Source organism: Tasmannia lanceolata, unplaced genomic scaffold, assembly GCF_043159265.1.
Source record: "Tasmannia lanceolata isolate RefF3 unplaced genomic scaffold, GAP_Taslan_0.1 ptg000008l, whole genome shotgun sequence".
Classification (NCBI taxonomy): Eukaryota; Viridiplantae; Streptophyta; class Magnoliopsida; order Canellales; family Winteraceae; genus Tasmannia; species Tasmannia lanceolata.
In genome coordinates, this window is record NW_027518685.1 from 4,962,998 (window position 1) to 4,980,520 (window position 17,523).

Sequence of the window (17,523 nt, forward strand, 5' to 3'; positions counted from 1 at the left end):
CCGATCTACTCTTTTTATTTTATCCTTCCTAAGGTTGTGGCAGGAATATTGATCTTCCTGTTTCTTATGTAGTTTTTCAAGTCGTTTAAAGAGAAACAATGGGTTATATAATTTGGGTTCCCTCAGTTTTCATGCCAAATGAGACCTAGAAAATGTTATAAAGGAAGGCTTTATTAGGGAACATCCCCAATTGTAAAAACATCTATGATCAATCCATATAATAGGTCCATGGTCGACCTTCCACCGCCAAAAGGTCACGCCAGTCGGACAATCTCAGCCATCTATTCAGATTTGTTTTTTTCGTTATCTAAAGTTGATGATCATGATCAAAAGTGGGCCCACAATGAATTCATTAGCATCCGTCTGGTGGGCCATATTAATGTGTCAATGGGCCAACACTAGCGTTTAGATGTCGTTGAGTCCTATTTTAAGATTGTGTGTGGGCTCTATTAATGTATGCGTTTAGATGTCGTTTAGTCCTATTAAGATTTGTGTGTTTTCAAACCGCTCTAGGTAGATGTATTTTCGCCCCCATGTAGGATGATGCGCCCCCTCTTACGTGAATTGTGGGCAGACTTTAGCCCTCTCTTACGTCAAATCACGTCAACAAGGGAGCGTCATAATCCTATAGCAGGGGCGAAAAAGTCCTCTCCCTTTCTTTATACGCACTTGAAGAAGCAGAAAGTCCGTGACTCTCATAAAAGGGCTTCACCTACCAAAACCAACTACTCTTAAAAAAGAGGGAGATACCCACCACATGATTCTATACCTAGTGCTTGCCAGCTCATTTTAACACGTGTCGTGCTGTGATTGGTTGTGCTCTCTTTGATTGTTTCGTCTTGGACCCCATCCCTTGCGTAAGCAGTGGGCTATTGTGACTATAAATAGAGGGGCTGAGCCCCTTCCTTCTCCATTCTATTTTTCCATTCCAAAGAAGTAAAGCTCCCAATTCTCTCTTTCAAGGTATGTTCTTACCTTTTTCTTCTTCTTCCTTTTGAAAATTTCCATATTTTCTCTCTGCTATTGTTAGATCGTAGATTTGGATGGCGATTTTGTTTTCTTTGCTTTTGAAGCGATTTAGATCTTAGTTTCAGATGTTGATGGATCTAATCGATCTTTATCTTTCTTTAAATAGGCGTGTTAAATCTCCTTGATTATTTTTTCGTTGTGAAGAGATTGGAACGATTATTTTAGATCGATATGAAGATGTGAACTTCCTGCCGTTCTGTGATCTGATTGTGTTTTTCTCTTGTTATTTCGGTAGATCTGTTTTGGCGTTTGTATTCTCATACAAAATCAAAGTAGGATATAGGTTTTTGTGTCCTTTTCCTTTATCTATTTTATGACCAGATCTACTGAGCCACACATATACCTTCGGCTGATTTGATTTTCGCGAATTTTCAAGATTTTTCCAAATATCCCTTTTTTATTTTCTTATTCTATTTCTTCTAGGCTTTGATCTGTGGAAGATGTAAGTTTCACTCTCTTTATCCGGATATTTGGATCCGATTCTCTTCCAATATAGGTATTTCTCATGATTTTCCGTCTGTGCTCATAAATTTTGTTACTGTTACAGATGCAGATCTTTGTGAAGACTCTCACCGGCAAGACCATCACTCTCGAGGTCGAGAGCTCCGACACGATCGACAACGTTAAAGCGAAGATCCAGGACAAGGAAGGGATCCCTCCGGATCAACAGCGTCTGATCTTCGCTGGCAAACAGCTCGAAGACGGCCGTACCCTCGCCGACTATAACATCCAGAAAGAATCCACCCTCCATCTCGTGCTCCGTCTTAGAGGCGGGATGCAGATCTTCGTCAAAACCCTAACCGGCAAGACGATCACTCTCGAGGTCGAGAGCTCCGACACGATCGACAACGTTAAAGCTAAGATCCAGGACAAGGAAGGGATCCCCCCAGATCAGCAACGTTTGATCTTCGCAGGAAAGCAACTCGAGGACGGCAGAACATTGGCCGACTACAATATCCAGAAGGAGTCTACTCTCCATTTAGTGCTCCGACTGAGGGGCGGTATGCAGATCTTCGTTAAAACCCTAACCGGCAAGACCATCACTCTTGAAGTTGAGAGCTCAGACACCATCGACAATGTGAAAGCAAAGATCCAGGATAAGGAAGGTATCCCCCCTGATCAGCAACGTTTGATCTTCGCCGGAAAACAACTCGAGGACGGCAGGACTCTGGCCGATTACAACATTCAAAAGGAGTCTACCCTTCACCTTGTCCTCCGTCTTCGTGGCGGCATGCAAATCTTCGTCAAAACCCTCACCGGCAAAACCATCACATTGGAGGTGGAGAGCTCTGATACTATCGACAACGTGAAGGCTAAAATTCAGGACAAGGAAGGGATCCCTCCTGATCAGCAGAGGTTGATCTTTGCTGGGAAGCAGTTGGAGGATGGAAGGACTCTCGCGGATTACAATATCCAGAAGGAGTCGACCCTTCATCTGGTGCTGCGTTTGCGTGGGGGGATGCAGATTTTTGTAAAGACTCTAACCGGCAAGACCATCACTCTTGAAGTTGAGAGCTCTGATACGATCGACAATGTGAAGGCGAAAATACAGGACAAGGAGGGGATCCCTCCTGACCAGCAGCGCCTCATCTTCGCTGGTAAGCAGCTGGAGGATGGGCGCACCCTGGCCGATTATAACATACAGAAGGAATCAACCCTTCACCTTGTTCTCCGTCTCCGTGGTGGTTTCTGAATCTGTTTTTATCAGCAGTTGTGTTGGGTCTAGGGAGGAGTGTTCTCCATGACTCTGAACTTGTTAGTTAGTTTGTTTTTTTCCTTCCCTCTGTGGACTTGTTATGTATGTTTTTCTTGAGCTTCTCTTGGTTTTATAAATAAACTGCTATAGTCGTTGCTGATGGTTGTTTCTTTTCAATTAATAGTCAGTCTCCCATGGTTTTAGTACTGTAATTTGCTGCGTATACATTGTAAAGTGGTATGCTTGGTTATTTTGATGTGTTTGCTTAATTTGTTGCCCTCTTGTCCCAAATCCTATTGAGAGTGGTGACTTATCCCTATCACAGCCTACAACACTCAAGATGGGAAGCAACCTTTGTTTTGACCTCTGTTAATTGTGCTTAGAACGATACTCAGTTTCTTAATCCTTGTATCCGTAGCCACCTCCCATTGATGGCCTCCACTGGAATCAGTTTTGGAAAACCTAAAAGTGTCAACCCAAGCCCAAATTCTTAATTTGGGATGCCAGATGGAGCAATAACCTTCCCAACCTTTCCTTGGCATTGCCGCATCACTACTTTCACTCTGCAATTTGGGACAACTCGTTATCTGATTGCTTTCCTTTGGGCTAGGGGTGCAACTTTGGTCGGGCTCGGGTTTAGCTTTTGCTAAAAATGAATTAGAATCAACCCGATCCTGACCCATTTTAAGGTAAAAGCTCGACCGGAATTCCCAAAAATCGACCTGAGCTCCACCGACTGTACCCACTTCCCTGGGCCCAAACTCTATCTGAAATAATTTCCTGGTTTATCACTTCTCAGAAGAGGCTGTTCGGAGGAAAAATAGCATTTCTTTGGACGCCACCGGGAAGTGTACTCAATCTCTTTTCTTTTGGCACCTTCTTTTGCTAATTCATCGGCCACTTCATTAGCAGATCGTCATTTGTTACAATCCACACCTGGCGTCATTTGTTACAATCCACACCTGGCATACTGGCCAAATACCTCTTTCACTACTTTGTTGACATCTTCATTAGCAGATTTCCTTCTATGCAAGTTAGGAGAGATCAAGGCCACTAGGTCCCTGATTTCACAATGTCCCCTACTTTCTGGCCGGACACACCTTTGTTGCATGCCCGCAGCTTCCTTAGAGTCAGCACGCTCCAGATTCCACTTGGGCACTTTGTGCTTTTCCTTTTTCTCGAACATAATCACTCTCAAATTTCTAAGAATCTCTCCCATATTATAACATTGTATTCTTTGGTGCCAAGATAAATCCTTACTGAAGTTCACCTTTTATCTTTTAATACGGAGTTGTACCTTTCTATCCATATGTGCCAAATTAACACGTGGAAGATTCGCCAAACGGCCCGCCTACGGGGTGGCAATGGTTCGGTTTCGGTTCGGTTTTACCCCCAAACTGAACCGAACCAAAATTTGAATCGGTTTGGTTCTACCGAACCAAAAATTCGGTTTCTGCCAATTTCACCACCCCTTACTCATATTCATTGGAAATCGGGGGCAACGGTTAGGTTTGGTTCTACCAAACCAAAATTTGAATCGGCGGTTTCTCTTCGGTTCGGCCAATTTTGCCACCCCTGGGCCCGACACCCGACACTCCACTCTAGTTGTATTGCCCTGATGGATCTTTGGAATGCCCAAGCCATACCACCTTTTTATTGTGTTCGTCCGTAGGCGATAGGAAAACAAGCAATAAACTAAAGAGATGATATGATGCTTCTATATTTTCCTGCAAAAAAACACATCAAGTAGCTATGTGGACTATTCTTCTTTTGTGGCGGTCACAAGTTTTAATTATTATTTTTATCACCGTCCAAGCGAAGGCCAACACCTGTGGTGAGGCTGCGATCTCCAAATCCTTGCAGAGCGAGATTCACCCATCGAACTGAGAACTTTGCTAGCCCTACCGTATTTAGGGAGGGTTCTTGTTTTTTAGACCCTCCTTCTTGGTGCAATGTATCCTTCTTATTTATCTTGATTAGAGCAAAACGAGCTCTTATTCCGTAAGTCCCTTTATTAGCCCATATACAAGGTGCCTCAGCCTTTTATCCTTCTTGATAAGGGGTGTGGATGGGCCTAGATGGTGCGGTGGATCAACAGTAATTGACTGGATTTGAGCACAACAGTTGGATCCGAGCAATGTCCATTGAATCCATATGCTATGGTTCCGAATTATTTTTTATTGTGACCCAGAAGTAGCCACAAAATTCGCCCTTCAAATTTTTTTCATTTATGGGATATTTTTATAATATACTAAAATCCGACTCAAAACGACTAATAACATTTTTCTTCCGACTTTTCATTTTTATAATGATTCTACTCTTTCTTTCAAGTAGGGTGGACATGGTTCGGTTCAGTTCTGAGGTATACCTAGAATTGAACCATATGCAATCGTTCTCAAAATTTGGAACCAGAACCGAACCATATATCATTGGAACCGAACAGAACCAGATCGGTTCGGTTTTGGGTTTACCCAACCTTTATTTTATAATTTTTTTCCCATTTATTGGATGAATGAAGGGAATGCATGGGTTGTTCAGGAGAGAGTTTAATATAACCACCATGTAAGTTTAATAAACCTGTTCAACAAAATTTAATAAACCACCGTGTAATGTTTGAGATTTTATTCGTTTTTAAGAACTTACGAATAAAACTTTAAAAGGCAAAGCAAAACGTTAAAGTGGGGTGAACTTATCCTTAAGCAGTAAGTGTAAAGTGTAAAATATTTTTTTCTCACGGAAACCGTATTGGGGGGGGGGGGGGGGGGGTGTGATTTTATCCGATCGGGGGGATATGATCCTACTCGGTTCTCAGTTCCAAGATCCCAAACCTAGAACTGAACCGAATTCTCACGATTCCAGGATCCTAGAACCGGAACCGAACCACCAAATCCTAGAACTGAAACGAACCAAATAGGCCGGTTCGGTTCGGTTCTTCGTGTTGAACAAGAACCATGTGCACCCTTACTTTCAAGTAACCTAAGCCCAAATTGTGTACAACATAGATAGGACTAGGGCACCTCATGGACAATCTAATTCGAAATGGACGGTGACACATATTTAAAAAGTAGAATCCAAAAAGCACTCCTAGAAAAAGATCTGACCAACAAATAAGGGATCCAAACACATTGTGACCAAGGCAGAGTGGATCTGATCCCAAGTAGACCTATTAACACCCCCTGCTCCTTGAGCATCATGATGGGACTTCTTTGTAGAAATTAGTTATATTCTATCTTGATTCGTGATCTATGAAATGGAATGAATTATTTCTCTCTAATAATCACCATGCTAATAGGAGGAGACCTAGAGCTTTGATCAAGGGTGATGAAAACGACATCCTATATAGCGTATTTAAGCCATGCTAATAGGAAGAGACCTAGACCTTTGATCCAAAAAGCCCGACGGGTTCAACCCGATTTTGGCTTGGGTTGGGTTGCGAAAAGTGAACCGGATTTAATTTCTGTTTGGATTAGGGTTGAGGACTTGGCAACATGACCTCCGTCCTCTAACTTTTTCATGATTTTTCTTAGGAATATGTTTTTTCCTTGCATTTTTCTGTTTGGCCCTAGATGAACCCGACCCGATTTGGAGGCAGGTTGGGTTAGGGTTGACCATCCTCAACCCGAGGCTTGGGTTGGGTTGAGTTAGGGTTGAGGGAATGTTATCTCAGGTTGGGTTAGGTTGGCCTCAACCCGACCCAAGTCGCACCCTACACAAAATATGAAGGGCGATGATTTTTTCAACCCTGGCCCCCTTTTAACTAAGGGTGGCAACGGTTCAGTTTGACCCCCAAACCGAAACCGAACCGAACCAATCATCGGTTTGGTTCTACTGAACCAAAATTTGAATTGGTTTGATTTAACCGAAACCGAACCGAATTTTTGGTTCGGTTTCGGTTCGGTTGGGTTGATTTTGCCGCCCACTCTAAAACGGGGGCGCATAATCCTCCAGTGAGGTGAAAAAATCAGCTCCCAATATGAATTGTTTACGCCATATGAATGGTTTAAATTATCTATTCCCGTTGCCTTGTCGAACGAGCTTAGCACGAGCATACACCAATTTTTAAATTCTTATAACGAGCTTAGCACCGCTATTTGGGTGTAGTTTTTTGTGATAAAATTTCATCCAAATCAGGGGAAAAAATTGACCTTCCGATGTTACACTTGCTCGTTGATAGAGTATAAAAACACCAGCCAATTAGCTGTTGACACGTGGCCCCAGGATGGCCCACCACAAGCCTAATTGCTGTACAGGAGTATTATGGTAATTACCTCGGAGTAGGTAAACTCAAACCTATGACAAGCCGACACCTGTCCTGGGGTAGGTAATCCAACCACCCCAGGTTTTCCTCTATAAAAGGGCTTTCAAAGCTCAAACCAAGGGTAATAACTTCTCACCCACCACTCTTAAAACTAGTTCTGCACTCCTGCTCATATTGACTTGAGTGTCGAAGGGCCTGTCCGGAGCAACACTCCGGGTTGGTCTTCTGACCTCGTTTGCTCTTTGTGCAGGACTCAGCTCCTCAGCCTCTCAACTCCGGTCCCTCAGAACTCAGTTCATTCACTTCGGCTCCTCGGGTCCTCCAGCTCAGTTCTGACGTCACTGCCGTATCTGTTACCGATTTTAGGCCTAACACTCATGTCCATTGCAGAAGGCATCTCACGGATGGCCTGTTGCATGTGAAAGCAGCCACATCAGATTTTGTCTTCATTCATAATGTGGCTGCTTTCACATGTAACAAGCCATCTGCGAAATGCCTTCTGCGATAGATGCTAGCAAATCCCTTAAAATAGTTAAGAAGCATGTTCGGGATTAGCCCCCTATATTAGATCATATAGATTTTGGAGATTAGTCATTCCATATGCCATATGGTTACTCTTTTGTTGCGATCCAACCAAGACGTGGTATCAATTCTAGAGAAATTATATGGTGCCTGACAGTCGAGTCCCTATTGGGTGGTACGATAGAAGTGCCACCCTTGATGTTTGTTCCAACAGTAGCTTACTGTTTGATCAAACATCAAAGGTAGTACCGAGCCCAAGGGACTTGACAGTCGGGCACCATATAAAAAATCTCAATTCTACAGGGCTAGTTGTTAGCAAGGCTTAAAATTTCGGTTTCGGTACCGGTTTCGGACCCTGAAATTTCGGTCGAAATCTGGTAAAAAATTGAAACCAATATTTTATTCAATATTAAATTTCGGCCAAAATTACAGAAATTTCGATAATTTCGGTGAAATATTAAATTAATTTCCAAAACTTCGGCCGAAATAAATGACCGTTTCGGTTTTTGGTGGTTTCGGTGTGGGTTAAAACCATGTTGTTAGCCATTTAGCGTGGTTTCCTAAGCTTAAACATTCTTCTATGAGGACTTTCCACGCTTCCTATTGATCAAACAGGGCACCTGGATCCCATCTAAAAAAACAGTCTAGCACACCATAGATGACTTGAAATGTTAGTGGAACAACCCCGATTGTAAGAACATCTTTGACCGATCTAGACGGTCCATAAATCCAGTACCGGCAAGGCTTTACAGAGGCAAAGCCCTAGGTGCGTGCCAGCTCACATTTAACACGTGGCATTCGGCGATTGATTGAACTTTCTTTGGTTGTTCCGTCTTAGATCCCACCCCTTGCGTAAGCAAGTCGGCTATTGCGACTATAAATAGAAAGGGCTGAGGCGCTTCATCTCCATTCGATTTTTCTTTTGGAAAGGAAGAAAATCTCCCAACTCTCTCTCTCTCAAGGTATGTTCTTGCCTTTTTTCCCTTTGTCTTTCTCTTATTTTTGAAGTTTTCATATTTTCTCGATGCTGTGGTTAGATCTTAATTTCTTTGAATCTGCTTTAACAGTCGTTTAGGATGGCGATTTGGTTTTCTTTGTTTTTGAAGCGATTTAGATTATAATTTCAGATGTGGATGGATCTGATCGGTCGAAACTATTTAGATCTTAATTTCAGATCTGGATGGATCTGATCGATCTTTATTTTTCTTTTCGTTGGCGTGTTAAATCTTCTTTGCTTGATCTTGATTATTAATGTTTCCAGTTATCTTTCAGTTGTGAAGAAAGTCAAACGGGTTATATGAAGATTTGATCTTCCTGCCTGTCTTTGATCTGATATTTTTGTTCTTTCTTGTTATTTCGGTAGATCTGTTTTCGAATTTGTGCTCTCATGCAAAATCAAAGTTGGATGTACGTTTTTGTGTACTTTTACTTCATCTAATTTCTGACTTGATCTAATGAGCGATATATATGGATCTGATCGATTAACTAATTTCTGACCTGATCTAATGAGCGACATATATGGATCTGATCGGTCTTTATCTTACTTTTCGTTGGCGTGTTTAATCTCCTTTGCTTCATCTTGAGTATTTTTTCGTTGTGAAGAAATTCAAACGATTATTTTAGATCTATGAGAAGATGTGAACTTCCTGCCCGTCTTTGATCTGATTTTTTTTCCTCTCTTGTTATTTCGGTTGATCTGTTTTCGCGTTGTATTCTCATACAAAATCAAAGTAGGAAATAGGTTTTTTTTGTCCTTTTCCTTTATCTAATTTCTGATGAGCGACACATATATCTTCGCCTGATTTGATTTTCACGAATTTTCGAGATTTTTGCAAATATGCCTATTTTTTTCTCTTATGCTATTTCTTTTAGGCTTTGATCTGTAGAAGATGTAAGTTTCACTCTTTGTGTCCGGATCTTTGGATCTGATTCTCTTCCAATAGGTCTTTCCTATGATTTTCCATCTGTGCTCATAAATTTTATTTCTGTTACAGATGCAGATCTTTGTGAAGACTCTCACCGGCAAGACCATCACTCTCGAGGTCGAGAGCTCCGACACGATCGACAACGTTAAAGCAAAGATCCAGGACAAGGAAGGGATCCCTCCGGATCAGCAGCGTCTGATCTTCGCCGGCAAACAGCTCGAAGACGGACGCACCCTCGCCGATTATAACATCCAGAAAGAATCCACTCTCCATCTTGTGCTCCGTCTTAGAGGTGGGATGCAGATCTTCGTCAAAACCCTAACCGGCAAAACAATTACTCTGGAGGTCGAGAGCTCTGACACGATCGATAACGTTAAAGCTAAGATCCAGGACAAGGAAGGGATCCCTCCGGATCAGCAGCGTCTGATCTTCGCCGGCAAACAGCTCGAAGACGGACGCACCCTCGCCGATTATAACATCCAGAAAGAATCCACTCTCCATCTTGTGCTCCGTCTTAGAGGCGGGATGCAGATCTTCGTCAAAACCCTAACCGGCAAAACAATTACTCTGGAGGTCGAGAGCTCTGACACGATCGATAACGTTAAAGCTAAGATCCAGGACAAGGAAGGGATCCCCCCAGATCAACAGCGTCTGATCTTCGCCGGCAAGCAGCTCGAGGACGGTAGGACGTTGGCCGATTACAATATCCAGAAGGAGTCTACTCTCCATCTAGTGCTACGATTGAGGGGAGGTATGCAGATCTTCGTGAAAACCCTAACCGGCAAGACCATCACTCTTGAAGTTGAGAGCTCGGACACCATCGACAATGTGAAAGCAAAGATCCAGGATAAGGAAGGCATCCCCCCAGATCAGCAACGTTTGATCTTCGCTGGAAAGCAACTCGAGGACGGAAGGACTCTGGCCGATTACAACATTCAAAAGGAGTCTACCCTTCACCTGGTCCTCCGTCTCCGTGGCGGCATGCAAATCTTCGTCAAAACCCTCACAGGTAAAACCATCACGTTGGAGGTGGAGAGCTCTGATACGATCGACAACGTGAAGGCTAAAATTCAGGATAAGGAAGGGATCCCTCCCGATCAACAGAGGTTGATCTTTGCTGGGAAGCAGTTGGAGGACGGAAGGACTCTCGCGGATTATAATATCCAGAAGGAGTCGACCCTTCATCTAGTGCTGCGTTTACGTGGCGGGATGCAGATTTTTGTGAAGACTCTGACAGGGAAGACTATTACTCTGGAGGTGGAGAGCTCTGATACGATCGACAATGTGAAGGCGAAAATACAGGACAAGGAGGGGATTCCTCCTGACCAGCAGCGCCTCATCTTCGCTGGTAAGCAGCTCGAGGATGGGCGCACCCTGGCCGATTATAACATACAGAAGGAATCGACTCTTCACCTTGTTCTCCGTCTCCGTGGTGGTCTCTGAGTCTTTTATTTCAGAATCTGCTGTGTTGGGTCTAGGGAGCATTGTTCTCCATGACTCTGAACATTTTAGTAGTTTGGTTTGTGTTTGGCTAATGTGAACTTTTTAGTTTGTTTTTTTTTAATATATATTTTCTCTTAGTTCTGTAAGTAACTGCTGTTGTTTTGGTGATGTTTGATGTTTATTTTTAGTTTCTTTTCACTATCACAGCCAACAACACCAGTAGATGAGTTGGTTTGTAAACTCACCACCTATGTTGACCTATGTTAATAGAGCTTACAACAGTACTCAATTTTGGAAAATCTAAACCCTAGAAAAAAAATTACTAATTTGGGAAGCCATATCGATCAATATCCATTACAACAGCAGCATTGGCCAATCACCAGTTCACCACCCCTACTTGCAGTCGTTTGAATTCGCCATAGCCAGTTGCTTGGTTGCTTACCTGCAGGCCTTCCTCTTGGCTAGATGAGCTAGGCTAATATAGCAGCCTCCTTACAGCCCACCCTTTTCACTACAACTCACATGTAGAAGAAGAGAAATACCTTCTCGACAAGGATCAACCACGGGGAAAGATTTTCCACTATTTCGGTCTAGGTTACAAACTCTATTTTTCTTGGCCAAGAAAACACAGAAAAAAAATAAAAAATGATCCCATAGCCTTGAGATGTGGCTTATATACAAGACATCGAGCACATTAACATCCTCCTTACACCCCACCCACCCTTTTCATTACAAATCTCATGTAGAAAAACTGAGAAATACCTTCTAGACAAGGATCAACCACAATGTGCACCAAAGCCTCAAAAGAATGAAACGATACAAAGAACAAAATCACACAAGATTTAAGTGCTTCAACACAAACTGAGCCAAGAAAACACAAAGAACAAAAAACTGATCCCATAACCTTAAGATGTGGCTTATATAACGCCACTACAAGGAGAAATTGACCGAAATACCCTTAAGAGAAAACTCAAAAATAAAACTTACCTTCCGCGTGTGAGTCGCGCACATCAGTCCTACAACACATCTGCACAACATCAGACGTGAGTCCTGCATCATATGCATCTCCATCCCCTCTTTGGCTAATTTGTTAGCAACTTGGTTAGGAGATATTCTCCTATGATGAAAGTTTGGAGAGATCAAGACCAGTAAGGTTTATGATTTCTGCAGCAATGTCTCCTAATTTCCATGGCCTGGACCACTTGTTGCCTGCCCATGACAATGCATTTTTTGAATTGCCTTCAAATTTCTAGAATCTCTCCCACTCTGTGTACATTCTTACTCCTTTTGCTCCACACTATCTGATCGGTTTTTTATGCCAATCAAAATCCTTCTGAAACCTTGCTTTTTATCTTTGAATATGGAGTTATTCCTTTCTTTTCACTATGTGCCAAATTAACACATACGTGGAACTAACCTCCAAAATGTCCAGTCCGACTTGTTTCACCAAATGACCCACCACTCGACTCTAGTATTGTTTTGATGGATCTCTAGAATGCCCAAGCCATACTAAATTTTTTTTATTGTGTTCATCCATAGGCGATGGTAGAATGAGCAATGAACTAAAGAGGTAATCTGATGATTTTTCATTTTTCCTGCAAAATATACACCAAGTACCCATGTGGACTTTTCTTCTTGCTATGGCTACCGCAAGTGTTGGTTCTTTTATTTGTTCAAATTGTTCAACATGCAGAAGAAATAACAAACTGAGAAGGATGTTAAGCTTTATCCAACTACCACTTTTCTAGCCTTACCCTATATATTGTTCTTATATTTTAGATCCCTCCTCTTGGTGCAATGTATCCTTCTTATTTATCTTGATTGGAGCAAAAGGAGCTCTTATTATAAGTCCCTTTATTGGCCATATACAAGGTGCCTATGAAGTGACAGCCTCAGCCTTGGTATCCTTCTTCATAGGGGTGTGGATGGGCCTAGACGGTGCGGTGGATCAACATTAATGGACAAGATTTGAGCTCAACAGCTTGATCCGAGCAATGTCCATTGAATCCATATGCTATGGTTCTGAATTATTTTTTATTTTGACCCAGACGTAGCCACAAAATTCAGTGGAGCCTCCTACATTCGAACTTTATAGTGCTAATGCACAAAAATACCCTTCATATTTTTTTTCATTTATGGCATATTTTTATAGGAGATTTTATATGGTGTAAGGCCTTACTATTGTACCGCCCTTGATATTTGATCCAACAGCAGCTCACTTTTTGAGCTTTTTGAGGAGCTGCTGTTGGATCAAATGTCAAGGGTGGTACTTCCACCGTAGAAAGGCGTTATTGTTGTAAGGCCTTACAACATGTAGTTTCTCTTTTTGTAGATACTAAAACCCAACTCAAAACAACTAACAACATTTTTTTCTTCACACTTTCATTTTTATAATGATTCTACTAGGACCCAGGGCCAGGGCACCTCAGGGATCCAAACATATTGTGACCAAGCCAGAGGTGGATATGATCCCAAGTAGACCTATTAACACCCCTGCTCCTCGAGCATCATGCTAGGACTTCTTTGTAGAAATTAGTTATAATCTATCTTGTTTTGTGATCTATGAAATGGAATGAATCATTTCTCTCTAATAATCAGCATGCTAATAGGAGGAGACCAAGACATTTGATAAAGGGTGATGAAAACGACATCCTATATGGCGTAGTTAAGCCATTGGTTCTTTGAACACGTAAATCTTGGGAATTATATCTCTGATCGTCATGGCATTTGGACCCACATGGTCACCCTGCGATGGCCTACTAGATCAATGAACCTGATGTATATCACATGTAAACCGCTCTTCACACATGTGACTCTGGGAGAGAGTGGTTTATAAGAGTTTCAATATGGTTGATTGCTAGCAGGCTAGCAGCCAAAAAAAAGGACAGCATGGCTAACTTGAATCTATGATCTAACCCATTAATTTTTTGCGCTCGTCCTTGGCCACAGATCAAAGTGTTAGATCATCCAATGGGGCCCATTTTTTGGGGGGCACGGCATATCAATGATGGGGGCACAAAATTAGGTGTGCAACTTGGTTCGGCTCATCCCGAACCCGACAGTTTCAACCCGATTTTGGCTTGGGTTGGCATTTTCCCATGTTGGGTTGCGAAAAGCAAACCCGATTTACTTTTTGGTAGGGTTAGGGTTGAGGATTGGCAACCCGACCTCCGTCCTCTAACTTTTTCATGATTTTTCTTAGGATTATGTTTTTTCCTTGTATTTTTCTTTTTGGCCCTAGACAAACCCGACCCGATTGGAGGGGGGTTGGGTTAGGGTTGACCATCCTCAACCCGAGGCTTGGGTTGGGTTGAGTTGTTTTTTCCTTGTATTTTTCTTTTTGGCCCTAGACAAACCCGACCTGTTTGGAGGGGGGTTGGGTTAGGGTTGACCATCCTCAACCCGAGGCTTGGGTTGGGTTGAGTTAGGGTTGAGGGAATGTTATCTCGGGTTGGGTTAGGTTGGCCTCAACCCGACCCAAGTTGCACCCTACACAAAATATGTAGGGCGATGATTTTTTCGACCCTTGCCCCCTTTTAACTTGACTTAACGTCAAAGAGCGTTAAAGTTGCTCACAATCACTCTAAAACGGGGGGCGCATAATCCTCCAGTGAGGTGAAAAAATCAGGTCCCAATATGAATTGTTTACGCCATATGAATGGTTTAAATTATCTATTCCCGCTGCCTTGCCGAACGAGCTTAGCACGAGCGTACACCAATTTTTAAATTCTTATAAAAAGAGGGGAGAAGCGGTAAGGCAAGGGTTTGTAATTGTTTCCCCTGTAAATCGGCGGGTGCGAATAGGAGGGGTTTCCTTCCGATCTCTCTTTCTGGTAAGAAGTTCATTCCTTCCTCATAGACTGAATGGACTAGGGTTTGGATTTTTATTATGACTAGGGCATATGCCCTTATTCTTCTTGACAGTAACTGATTTTCTGAGCATTTATGAAATACTTCTCCTCTGTCTCCTTATTCTACCGGTGAGATTCAGAGGTTCATCATGTGGAGGGGATGCGACGAACTCCTACAACACGACGACAAGAAACACATCCATGTACAAACACCAAATCCCCTAAAGGAAGTAAAAGTAGAAAATCCAAATGCAAAGTCCCCTCTCACACCCCAACAGAGACAACGAATGGAGCAGAACAGGCCAAACAACTATTCCGCCGCATCTCCTTCGAACAACAACCACAACAATATCCATCACCACCACCACAGCAACATGAAACTATTTATTCCATGGATGGACACATCTTGAATGGCCACTGTCATCGATGTGGGGAGGGGTCATCCTCCGACATGAGTGCAATAACGCTCTCCAAGAAACAGACGGAGGTACTGAAGGCCGTGGCCCAAGGTTGCTCAGTGTTTATCACAGGATCCGCCGGGACTGGTAAAAGTTTTTTGCTTAAACATGCCATTAGAGTTCTTAAAGAGATCCACAGTCCTCAAAATGTCTTTGTCACAGCCTCCACTGGAGTCGCTGCGTGTGCCCTTGATGGCCAGACACTTCACTCGTTTGCCGGTATAGGGCTTGGGAATGGAGATAGAGTTCTTCTGTTAAATAGAGTTGGGAAGAACAAGAGGTCTTATAAGCGATGGAGAAATGTTAAGGCCTTGGTTATAGATGTGGTGAGTATGATAGATGGAGAGCTTTTTGATAACCTCGAATTCATTGCGAGAAATATTAGGGTTGAAATGAAGGATCAAGTGTGGGGTGTAATACAGCTCATTGTCAGTGGTGATTCTTTCAGCTCCCTCCTGTTAATCCGACTAATCGTAGCAAGGAATTAGCGTTCGAAGCTAACTGCTGGACTGCCAGTTTCGACTTGCAGGTCGAACTTACTCGTGTTTTCCGACAATCTGACCCCCAACTGATCGAATTGCTTCAGGGCAAAGGGAACAAGAATTTTGATCACCTATCATTGCTTAATCTTTGTTGGACGGAACCCACATTGCGTGATTGGGATTCCTCTGTGACACGCCTCTATCCAAGGAACGGAGACGTAAGGAGGTTGAACAATGAGAGGCTCAGAAAATTAGGTGGAGATGTCATTACTTATAGATCTCTGGATAGTGGCAATGAGCCTTGGAAAAACCGGCTTAAACAAGGAATTGCGCCTGATGAGTTGGAGCTCTGTTTAGGAGCAAGGGTGATGCTGGTAAAAAACAAGGACTCAAGCAATGGACTGGTGAATGGTGCAACTGGAGTGATCACAGCATTTATTGAAGAGATGGGTATCACTGGTATCACTGTTTTGGGCATATGTAATAGAGCGCTATTGCCTAGGGTCCGGTTTGATTCAGGACCGGAGATTGTTGTTGGACCTGACTCGTGGGACGTGATGGAGGGAGAAACAGTGTTGGCGACACGTAGGCAGGTCCCCCTAATTCTTGCCTGGGCTCTAAGCATACACAAGTGCCAGGGCTTGACTCTTAACTGCCTTCAAACAGATCTCTCAAACGCCTTTGGTTGTGGGATGGTTTATGTGGCACTTTCTCGAGTTAGAAGCTTAGATGGCCTTTATTTATCTCGTTTTAATCCATCGAAGATTAAGGCACACCCGAAGGTCTTGCAATTCTACCATAAGCTTCTAGATGACCAAACCTAATCCTCCATGCTTTCAATAAGAACCAGGTAGAAATCACTGGACTGGGCTGACTGAATCAGTTCAAATAACTGTCACCAGTTGTTTCCTACTTCATTCACAGGTTTCAGATTTGTGGTTACCTGCAATTAGTTCCGTCGTGTAAGTAACTTTTTTAGATCAGTTATTTCCAGTAGCTAAAGCATATTTTTTGAAAGATATTTATGCAGACTATATATTGCGTTGTACTCTTTTTGGCTGCTATATCCATTCTATATTATTTTGAGGGGTATTTCAATATTTTGTTTTGGACACATGTTACCAGCATCGTTTATTTGTACATATAGCTACTTTATATGTGGTTTGTGCGCTAAGAATGTTTATGTTGTATGAACCACGATTACAATTATATGGTTGGAATGTCCATTTGACATGGGATCAGAACCATGTGGGTTGCCTCATGATGGTCTACAAGAATAACAATCTCCATTACACTTGGATGTGTCCATGCAGGACCTAAAGGCTGATCATTGGATGATCCTGACATTACCCCCACTTTCGGGCTCGAAAAGAGAGAGTTTTTATCGAGTTAAAAAATTGAAAAGAAGCAATAACCACCAGAAAAAGAAAACTGTACAAAGGGGGCTGAGATCGCCCCACATTCCTTTTGCAAGAAATAAAAATCTCATCTGTGTTGTAGGGAATATGGGTGAACCTAATGCAGAATCTGCTACTAATATTCAGAATCTCACTAATGGTTCCAGCCAATCTCCAGAGGTCAACAAACTCCTTCGCCTAGGAGGTGACGTTCATGGTTCCCTTCCGTTGCAGTGGTAACTCTGCAGATCGCTATCAAAGAGCCTTAACTTAGTTAGCAGTACCATCACCTCAGCTTTTGTTCGAATCCTTCCAGCCAATTGGATCTAAGGATGTGTAGATGATATCCATGAACTGATTTTTGTATGCGCCTCCTATCTTGGTTGGGTCTTGTTTACCAATGGAAGCACCATCAAAATTCATCACGGACACTTTGGATCTGGAGTTATCATCTCAATTTTT

The 17,523-nt window shown here is 42.6% G+C and overlaps 2 protein-coding genes across 3 annotated transcripts; both read left to right on the top strand.

Moving 5' to 3' along the window:
* Positions 1-842: 842 nt before the first annotated feature.
* LOC143884046 (polyubiquitin) lies at positions 843-11,023 on the top strand. Of its 2 annotated transcripts, XM_077387410.1 has the most exons (4): positions 843-963; positions 1,577-2,714; positions 2,760-2,761; positions 9,500-11,023. In XM_077387410.1, exons 2-4 carry the CDS (start codon positions 1,577-1,579, stop codon positions 10,871-10,873), a joined length of 2,514 nt encoding a protein of 837 aa, XP_077243525.1. In that variant the 5' UTR covers positions 843-963; the 3' UTR covers positions 10,874-11,023. The 2 variants fall into 2 exon arrangements, with proteins under 2 accessions (XP_077243525.1, XP_077243524.1); XM_077387409.1 differs by lacking the exons at positions 843-963; positions 1,577-2,714; positions 2,760-2,761 and adding an exon at positions 8,324-8,467.
* A 3,861-nt stretch (positions 11,024-14,884) lies between these two features.
* Positions 14,885-16,488, top strand: LOC143882475 (uncharacterized). Its single transcript, XM_077385953.1, has 2 exons — positions 14,885-15,586; positions 15,631-16,488. The coding sequence occupies exons 1-2, from the start codon at positions 14,885-14,887 to the stop codon at positions 16,486-16,488; spliced, it is 1,560 nt and encodes a 519-aa protein (XP_077242068.1).
* The last annotated feature ends 1,035 nt before the right edge of the window (positions 16,489-17,523 follow it).